Here is a 10,499-nt window from a genome sequence, read left to right on the forward strand (position 1 = left end):
TTGTTAAGAGAACAAAAATACAAATTACAGACTGAATCAAATATCTGTCAAAGGAATTGTATTCAGAATACAAAATTCTCAAAAACTCAAAACCCTACAGTAAGAAGACAAACAACCCAATTAAAACATGGGCAAAAGACTTTACCAAAGAGGCTATAGGAATGAGAAATAAGCACATAAAAAGAAGTTTAACAACATTAACCTTTAGGCCAGTGCAAACTAAAGTCACAATGAGATACCATTACACATCTATTAGAATGGCTACAATTAAAAAAAATTACTGACAATATCAAGTATTGGCAAGGATAGAGAGCAACTGGAACTCTTAATGCACTGCTGATAGGAATGCAAAATATTACAGACACTCTGGTAAACAGTTTGGCAGTTTCTTTTTATAATTGAGAGATTCATATACCATTGAATTCAACATTATAAAGCATACAATTCCGTAGTGTTTAGTTTGTGTATTCACAAGATTATGCAAGACCACCACTATTCTACATTTTTATCACCCCTTTGTTCTTCCCTAAAAGAAACCTTATACCCATTAAGTATCACCTCCTAACCCCTCTCCCCCAGCTACCAGCATCCGATACTCTACTTTCTATCTATATGCATCTGCCTATTCTGGACATTTCACATAAAAGGAATCATACTATATGTGGCCTTTTGTGTCTGTACTTTTTAGCTTAGAATAATGTTTTCAAGGCTCATCTATGTTGTAGCATGTATCCATAATCAATTCCTCTCTATGGCCGAATAACATTTCATTTTATGGATACGCCACATTTTGTTTATTGAGTCATTGGGCATTTGGATTGTTCCCACAATTTTTATATTATGGTCATGCTCCTATGAATATTCCTGTACAAGTTATTTTGTGAACACATGTTTTCAATTCTCCTGCGACTATACCTGGAAGTGAAATTGCTAGATCTTGTGGAAGCTCTATTTTTAAACTTTTGGTTCAACTTCTGAACTGTTTTCCACAGTGGGTACACCATTTTACATTCCCACCAGCAATGCAAGAGGATTCTAATTTTTCCACATCCATGCTAACACATACTTTTTCATTTTTAAAAATTATACCCATGCAGTGACTGTGAAGTGGTATCTTACTGTGGTCTTGCCTGGTGGGTGAAGAGACCTCACAGGAAGGTGTGCTCCTTTTCCAAATCGCCACCGCCTGTCATGGGTGTTGATGTTCTCCCCTCTAGTATCTAGTCTCGGAACCAAAACCTTTCTGTGAAAGAGTTGCAGCTGGGCAAATGCTCACACCTGGCAGAGGGGACGGAATCTCCAAGAGAGCATTTAATCAAGGAGCCAGGAGCCAAGATGAAAACCCTCATGAGTGAGGACTGAGGGGTCCACCCACCCCAGAACAGCGTTGACCCCACAGAACTCCACTCCACCCCTGCTGTCTGCCCTGGGAAACTCCTGGCAGGTCTGTCAGGATAAGCAACGCCCCCCTCATTTCCAACTCTGAGAACTCGGAGGTGACAGCTGTGATTAGAGGGAGGCGGACTCAGGTTCGCTGAGGGAGGGGGCTTAGGCAGTTCCAGGGGTCAAAATGATGATTCTGTGGGACGACTGAACCGGCCTCCCACTACAGAACAGAATGGGCCCCAGCCCATTCTGAGCCTGCTTTCAGCCCTGGGAGGCCCTTTGCATGGCTCTTGGATATAGTTTCCTGACTTCGATCTTGGGAATCTGAGGGAGATAAGGCTTCAACTGCCGTGACTAGCCTTGAGTCAGAAAGGGAGGAGTCCCAGACGCTGCCAGTCGTCAAGGTGAGGATCCTGAAGAAACCTCCTACCGCGGACAGAGTGGGTTGCCTCAGACACCTGCTTCCGCTATCTGCCCTCTGAGGCCCCAGGAATGGTTGACAGACAAAGCCCGCCACCTCCCACTTACCCATTAGGGTCTCAGGGAAATGTTGGCCTTGACCTGCAGGACACATCCGCAGGTCAGCAGAAGGAATGGGTCCCAGGCCCTGTCAGAAGTAAATATTAATACCTTGAGGAGGACTGAGATACCCCCCACCTCAGAACCAGAAGGGTCCCCACAGAAATTCGTCCTGATCCCTGTTGTCAGCCCTGGAAACCCTGAGCAGTGCTGAAAGGATATGCGCCCCTGCCCCGCCATGTGTGTATCAGAGATCCCAGGGAGATAGAACCTTGGCCTAAAGGGGTTAGCATCAAGTTGGCAGGCAGAGAAGTCCCAGACCCTGCCAGGCGTCAGCGAGGACTCTGAGAAAGGGCTGAGGGGAGCTCCCACCTCAGACAGACGCGGCACCAGCGGTGCCCTTGCTGTCAGCCCTGTGAAGCCCCAGGAAGGGTTCCCGGATGTGATGTTTCCTGACTTCCGCCTTAGGAGCCTGAGGGAGGTGAAGCTTAGTGAGAGGTGTCGCCTCAGGCCAGCAGAGGGAGGAGTCGCAGGCGCTGCTGGTGTCAAGGTGAGGACTCTTAGGGAGGACCGAGGAAACTTTTCTGTGCAGAGACGGCCCCCACCGAAATCCAGTTCCTGTTGTCAGCCTTGGGAAAAGCTGTTGGGCAGAGGCACCGTGCCTGACCTTCCATACTTCCTTGACGGTGGTTTCCGGGAGAATGGCGCTATGCCCTGAGGGAGGGATTCTCAGGTCAGCAGGATGTAGGTGGCCTAAGCCTTGTCAGGAGTAGTTGTGACTACATAGAGGACTGAGGGTACCTCCTCCCCGACCCTGCCCTAGAGGGAGGGCATCCAACAGAAACCTGCCCTGTTCCTGCTGCCAGCCCTGGGAGACCTCAGGCAGGAGTAGCCTGATGTGGCGCCTTTTCACTTTTGTCTCCGTGGGCTCAGGGAGTCTGAAGAAAAGAAGTCAAGCGAGGGGGAGGAAAGATGGGCTGAGTTCCTGCTAGATAAAAAGCTGAATACCCTGAAGGAGTACTGAGGACACCCTAACTCTAGAACAGATGGGCCCAGCCCCTGCTGTCACACTTGGGAGATACTAAGCAGACGGGTCCCTTTGTGGTAGGCTGTCACGTCTGCTGTGGGGGTAGGGAAGATGCTTCCTCTCAGAGAGGTGAGGCTTCAATCTGAGGATGCAAAGTCAGGTCAGCAGAGGTGGGGGACAGAGCAGGCCTTGTCGGGAGTAAAGATTAATAACATAATGGACCCTCCTACCCTAGACACAGGAAGCTCCATTGAAACCAACCCAGCCCCTGCTATCAGCCCTGGGAGGCCCTAGGCAAGTGTGACCGGATGTGGTGCCCCCTCACTTCCTCCTCAGGAGGAAGTCAGAGGAGGTCAGCAGAGTGGTGGGGCCCAAACTCTGACAGGGGAAAGATTAGAATCCGAGTGAGCACTGAGGGAACCATCCATCCCAGAATATTGGGGATATCACAGAGTCTGGCCCCATGCCTCCTGTCAGCACTGGGGGGCCCAGGACTGTGCCTGTAGTCTGCATCCTGAGGTACCCCCTCTATTTCTCTTTTTTTTTTTTAGATTTTTTTAAATTTTTTTTTTCCTTTTTCTCCCTAAAGCCCCCTGGTACATAGTTGTATATTGTTTGCTGTGGATTCTTCTAGTTGTGGCATGTGGGGCGCTGCCTCAGCATGATTTGGTGAGCAGTGCCATGTCCGCGCCCAGGATTCGAACCAATGAAACACTGGGCCGCCTGCAGAGGAGCGTGTGAACTTAACCACTGGGCCACGGGGACAGCCCCCCCTCTGTTTCTCTTATAGGAGCTCTAGGAACCAGGAGGTGAGAGCGTTGGTCTGAGGCATGTGTCCCCAGGTTAGCATATCAGAGAAGGCCGAGGCAGTGCCAGAAGTCAGGGTGAAGTGCACCCACTGAATGTCTACCAAGGGCCCCACCCACCCCGGAAAAGAGAGGACTCCACAATGCCTGACCCTACCGGCCTGCTCTCAGCCCTGGAATCCTCAGGTTGCACCCTGAGGAGCTGTCTCACTTCCTCTTTCAGTTCTTAGGAAACAGGCCAACCAGGAGAATAGGAGCTCTGTGAGGCCCAAGAGCACCCCTAAAGAGCAGACCTGTGAGTTGCCTTTGTTAGAACCATCATGAGAGAGTTGCTCAGCAGAGGCCACTGATACTCTCCATCTCTCCCCCAGGTCTGTGGTCCCCCTTGCCTACCCTCCTGCCGGCTACCCCCAACACAAGTCATCATGTCTCTCAGTCAGAAGAGTGAGTGCTGCAAGCTTGAGGAAGACCTTCAGGCCTCCAGAGAGGCCCAGGGCCCAGTAGGTGTGCAGAGCCCCGTAGCTGAGGAGGAAGAAGCCACTTCCACCTCCTTCTCTCTCTATCCTTTGATCCCGGGCACCCCAGGGGAGGCACCTGCCACTGGGACACTGAGTCCTCTCCAGAGTTCTCAGACAGCCTGCCTCTCTCCCACTGCTGTCACAACTGTTCCATCAAGTCAATCTGATGAGAGTTCCAGAAGTCAAGAAGAGGAAGGGCTCAGCACCTCGCAGTCTCCATCAGATCCTGAGTCCTTGCTCACTGACGTGCTAGACAAGAACATAGCTGATTTGTTGCAGTTCCTGAGTGTCAAGTATATAACAAAGGAGCCCATCACAAAGGCAGAGATGCTGAAGACTATCATCAGAGAGCACCAGGGCCACTTCCCTGTGATCTTCAGGAAAGTCTGTGAGTGCATGGAAGTTGTCTTTGGCATTGAAGTGAAGGAAGTGGATCCCACCAGCCACTCCTATGTGCTTGTCAGAGCACTAGACCTCACCTACGACGGGCTGCTGAGTGATGAACAGGGTGTTCCCAAGACTGGCCTCCTGATACTTATCCTGGGTGTGATCATCATGAAGGGCGACTGTGCCCCTGAGGAGAAAATCTGGGAAGTGCTGAGTATGATGGGAGTATACGCTGGGAGGAAGGATTTCATCTATGGGGATCCCAGGAAGCTCATCACCAAAGATTTCGTGCAGGAAAAGTACCTGGAGTACCGGCAGGTGCCCAACAGCGATCCTCCACACTACGAATTCCTGTGGGGTCCACGGGCCCACGCTGAAACCAGCAAGAGGAGAGTCCTGGAGTTTTTTGCCAAGATCAGTGGGACTGACCCCTCTTCCTTCCCATCCTGGTATAAGGAAGCTTTGAGAGATGAGAAAGAGAAAGCAGAGGCCAGAATTGCTGCCACGGTTGATACTACTGCCATAGCCAGTGAAAGTTCCAGTGTCACGTCCTGCGGCTTCTGTCCTGAGTGAAGTCTGAGGAAGATTCTCCACTCTTTGTTTGAAGATAGCCAAAGTTCTAAGTAGTGGAGGGCCAGGGTGGATCTGGAGGGAATACACAGTATAAGGTTCTTGTGTTCCTGTTCTATATGCGTGATTTGGAGATTTATCTTTTTTTCCTCGTTTTTTTTTTCAAATATTTTTCCTTGTAAGAGAAAGTTTAATTAACTTCAGAATCTAAGTTAATGAAGGACAGTAGTTTAAGAATGAGAGTTTTGCAATTTTGCAAAACAAATTGGGAAAGGTCTCATCTTTTCTTGTGATCTGGAACAAGATAACATGGGATTAGAATAGGAATTTCCATGGAAATGTGAAAGAGCCCAGCAGTAAAACAGAGAGGTTCAAGGAATAGAGGGAAAAATGTAAAGCATGGTTAATTCTTGGATTCACTTATCCCTTTTAGTCTGTCATTCTGTAAAATTAAATTATATATGCATGGATTTGCTTGGCTTATTCAAGAATGTAGGAGAAATTAAATCTTAAATGAAATATCTTTTTCACTGGCTCATTTATTCCCCAAACATGAATTGAGTGCTTGTTGTTTAGAAGGTCATGTGTTAGCAGCGGGGATCCTAGGATCGACAGGACACAACCCTACCCTTAGAATGGTAGAGGATGGGAGCAGCAATCACATCAGGAAGGCGGTGAGATGTCTTCTAGGAGCCCAGAAACAAGGTAGAAAGACGGGGCAAGGAGGTGGGGCTCTGGGTGAGAGTGATCAATTGTGAATGCCCTAAGCCAAGGCTGTTTGGGCCTTTGGGAATCTGCAGTTCTTTCTGTAGGAGTTCATTTTAGGTTAAGCTGAGTAATGGCAAGGGCCAGACTCTCAAAAGGTGTGTCTTACCTTTGAGAGAAAAGTCTGGAATGAAAAACTGCTCTTAGCAGTTACTTTTGGATCATAGATAAACCAGAGAGAAATCTCCACCCAAAGCAGGTATGGAAAATGTCCTGAACTTCTGCAAAAAACCCAGTGCAGTTGACACAGTGCACGAACTAGGGGCTCTACACCCATCCTCTGCAAGGATTTCCTGAGAAATAGGGTGGCACTCCCTTAAAGTGATGCTCAGCAGCCACCAGGCTGGCACCCTTTTCCCTCGCCTGGGAGAGCCAGAGCCGCCTCTGTTAAAATGACATTATAATTAGGTCATCTTCAGGGCACTTTGGCCAACTCTAAGCAAGGACTAGATTTTTGGTAGGGCTTAAATGAATGAAAATCATATTTTGGATGGAAAAACAGCTTGGAAGCAAGGAAAAAGTTGGTCTTTGACTTGAATTCTAGAAGCTTTGAGTTGAATCCAGCTGGGGAAGACTAACCCACAGCCAAATTAAATAATGTATTCCCTAAGTAACAATTTACTGAGTTTTATTTATGAAGCAGCATTTTTAGCTGATTTGGTGTCCAATGTGTTAGAGCATTGTGTATTCTCTGAGAGAGCTTGGATAACAAATTCCCAGAGGAGAAGGTGGAAGGTTCTGGGGTCAACAATATTAGAAACAACTGCCATTTGTTAGGAGCTCAGTTGAGGTGGAGTGAGAGCTAAGGTACCAGGTGTCAGAGTAGCTGATTAAAGCAACAAACCAAATACAATAGCGTTAAGGCTTTAATCACCTATTGTGATACTACAAGCAAGAGTGTAAAGCAGGAGAAAGTGCCTACTCCTCCTGTTTTATTCTCCTCCCTGGAACAGCGCACAGTTGAGGTGGATCAGCACAGACCTAGGGGTTGCCTCACTGTTGAGGGAGCCAGAACTAAAGACTCTGGCAGGTTTATGGATCCTGGAATCAGGGGAAAGCAAAGCAGAAAGGCTAGGAGTGGGAAGAATAGGTGGGAAAAGCGTCTTCAATGTTCCCCTCCCCTTTCCTGCCAAGGTGGTCTCAGCAGCAGCCCAGAAGACCTCTGCCCAAGGCTCAGATAGACATTTGAGAATGAAAGCACGTGGGCTAGGAATGCAAATATGAGAAGAGAATGACCTGCCAGAGGGGCCTGAGTCTGACTGCAACCCTCTTCAGAGATTGCAAGCCATTGGTTGTGCACCAAGTCTGATGTGGGGAGGGCCACTTTATTTACCCCATGAGGTGTGCCAGGGAAAGCCTTTGTAATTGCCTATGGTCACACCTGAAAAATCATACATTAGGATTTTTAACCAGGAGCTGGACTCCTCACCATTCATTAAAGATCCAATAAATTCCAGGTGCTGAGTGAGGTGCTTTAAATACGTTACATATATTCCAGCAGTCCGACAAGACATGGCTTATCAAATTCACAGATGAAGAACCTAAGGCCCACAGCACTTGATAATTTCCCCATGACCACATGGCTAGCAAGTGACAGGGCTGAGATGAGACCTCTAGTCTAAATGCGTCTAGAGTCCACGCTGTTCCCACCCCTCCTTGCCTGAGGCTGGGGCAGTCCTTCTATCTCTTAATTCATTTCTCCTCTCAGTTCTCCATAAAGTCTCTCAGGCCACAAAAAGATGGTCTCTGTACAAGGATACTAAAAGCAGGACCAAAGGAAGGTGACAATGCCAATCAAACACAATTGGATACTGTCTGTAGGTTTCATTAACATAGGGTCCTCCTTCCTAAGTCCCAGGGTTCCTTGAGAGCTGACTGTATTTCCATCTGGTCCCAGCACTTTCCTGCATGACAGCACCTTCTCCCTGGGCTTCACCTGTGTGCCCTCTTGTCCAACTCTGAAACCTGACTGATTTACCAGGTCTTCGCTGTCTCTTCCTCTGAAAGCTGTGCCCTATTCCCAGTGGAACAGCCTAGAATCACCTGCCCTTCCCTTGACGTAAAGCATTCCTACTCCATGCAGAAGACCCCTTACTGTCCCATCCCTCACCCTGGAACCTCTCTGATAGCAACAGTCCCTTTGACTTAAGGTTCACTTTGGACACTGATGTTTAGATGCCTGGTCATCCCCCTTTGGCCTCTTCAACACACTCGCAAAGTGTTTTCCAAAAGGGCCAGTGAGCAGAGACTGACTTGGCACATAATCTACTATAACCCTGAAATTAGAGATAGAGTCTTTTTAACCACTCTGATATTTGCAGTAGGATTTCAAGAGGTGTCTTCTTTGAAACTGGCCAGTGAGCACAGACACAGGTGAATGAGATTACCTAGGCAGTTAAAAACCAAAGGATCCCTTATAAATGGTAGATGAGGAAAGACCATGGACATTACCATGGAGCAAACATCTACTGAAGCTGAATTCCTAAAACCCTGGGTTCCTCCTAGGAGGTGAAAATTGGTTCCTTGGTGGATATGCTAACTCTGATTTAAAAAGAAAAAATACACCTTTCCACTCCTCTGGTCTGTGTACCTTCCCCACAGGAAAATCCTGGTTTTCAGTTTGCCTAATGGCACCTGTACAGATGCTCATTCATGTTCAGTCATGTGGAAGGTACCAGAGACACATAAGTTAAAATTGTGACCATTCATCAAAAGGAAGGAGGAAATTCTCAGCTGTCTGAGATTATAGAGGTTATTTCAAAAGGCAGTACAGAAAAGTACTATTGAGTAAAGAAAGTGAACCCTCCCTGCTGACATGTACATGGTCCTTGGAAAACTAGATGTTATCCTGTGTTTGAAAGCACCTCTCACATGGCAAGCACTTGAAAACTTGGAGAATTTCAAAGGAAATCCAACTTTCTCAGAAACTCCTCCAAGAAATGAAGACAGTTGTTATAACACATTATAATAGTTGATTATATTGAACACCTACTATTGACAGCTTATGGGAGAGACTACAAGTGCTTGTCCACATCTTATCTTCCTCTTCATTCTGGATAATGGGGAAAACTACACTGCCAGTCCATGTGTGCTTAGGCAGGAGCCAGTGGGCCATTCTCATGCTTTCTCTTCTGTTTAGCAGCAAACATGGCTACTCCATGTTTCCACGGTGAAGCGAAAAGATGGAAGCAGCCTGGATCCCTGGGCCACTTGAGAGTAGGGAGACCCTGCCAACTGCCATCAGGATTTATATGAATGAAAGTAATTTTTGTTGTATTAAGCCAGTCAGTTGTTTTCCTTTATTTTTTTAAAGATTGACACCTGAGCCGACAACTGTTGCCAATCTTTTTTTTGTTGTTTTTTTTTGCTTTTTCTCCCCAAATCTCCCCAGTACATAGTTGTGGGTCCTTCTAGTTGTGGCACGTGGGATGCGCCTCAGCGTGGCCTGATGAGTGGTGCCATGTCCAGGGCCAGGATCCGAACCGGTGAAACCCTGGGCCGCTGCATTGGAGTGGGTGAACCTAACCACTTGGCCACGGGGCCAGCCCCTAAGCCAGTCAGTTTTAGGTTTCGTCTGTTGCATCAGCTAGCATTTACATTGACACATAGTACATAGTTAGTATTTCTGTTGTGAGGAGTATTTATATATTTTAACTACAAAGGTAGTGGTGTATGTATTCTTTTTGTTTCTTTTTCTTCAGCTTTATGGAGGTATAATTGACATATAAAGTTGTAAGATATGTAACGTGTAGAGTGTGGTGAGTTGACATACCTATACATTGTGAAAGGGTTCCCTCCATCTAGTTAATTAACACATCCCTCACCTCACATATCGGTTGATTTTTAGTGATAACATTTAAAAATTTGTGTTTTCTCCAATTTCTTTCATCAATGCCTTATAGTTTTCAGTGCACTGAACTTTCATCTCCTTGGTTAAATTCATTCTTGGGTATTTGATTCTTTTTCATACAGTTGTAAATGGGATTTTCTTATTTTCTCTTTCTGATAGTTTGTTACTTGTGTATAGAAATGCAACTGATTTTTGCATATTGATTTTGTATCCTGCAGCTTTGCTGAATTCATTTATTAGTTCCAACAGCTTTTTGGTGGAATCTTTAGGGTTTTCTATATAATCACGTCATCTGCAAATGGATACAGTTTTACTTCATCCTTTCCTATTTGAATGCCTTTTCTTTCTTTTTCTTACCTACTTGTTCCGGCTAGGACTTCCAGTCTAGCCTTCTGGCTATTCTTTATGGAAAGTTTCTTGCAAATATTGTTTCATATTATCTTTAAGTTATAAACAATATATATGATTTCTGTTTTTTTCAATGTGTTAAGCTTTATTTTATGACCCTAAAATGTGTGTGCCCCTAACACTAGAGCTTCAAAATGCATGAGACAAAAAGAGAACTGAAAGGAGAATTGGACAAATCCACAATTATAGTTGAAGGTTTCAATGCTTATCTCTCAGTAGTTGATAGAACAAGTATGTATAATATCAGTAAGGATATAAGCGAC

General features: G+C 46.2%; 1 protein-coding gene across 1 annotated transcript; it reads left to right on the forward strand.

Annotated features, from left to right (window-relative positions):
• Positions 1-4,163: 4,163 nt before the first annotated feature.
• LOC124245900 (melanoma-associated antigen 10-like) lies at positions 4,164-5,216 on the forward strand. Its single transcript, XM_046673721.1, has one exon. The coding sequence runs from the start codon at positions 4,164-4,166 to the stop codon at positions 5,214-5,216; it is 1,053 nt and encodes a 350-aa protein (XP_046529677.1).
• Positions 5,217-10,499: the final 5,283 nt, after the last annotated feature.

This window comes from Equus quagga, chromosome 10 (genome assembly GCF_021613505.1).
Source record: "Equus quagga isolate Etosha38 chromosome 10, UCLA_HA_Equagga_1.0, whole genome shotgun sequence".
Taxonomy (NCBI): domain Eukaryota; kingdom Metazoa; phylum Chordata; class Mammalia; order Perissodactyla; family Equidae; genus Equus; species Equus quagga.

Excerpts from the sequence above, each read along its gene's own strand:
- LOC124245900 (XM_046673721.1), top strand. The coding sequence starts at position 4,164 with ATGTCTCTCAGTCAGAAGAGTGAGTGCTGCAAGCTTGAGGAAGACCTT.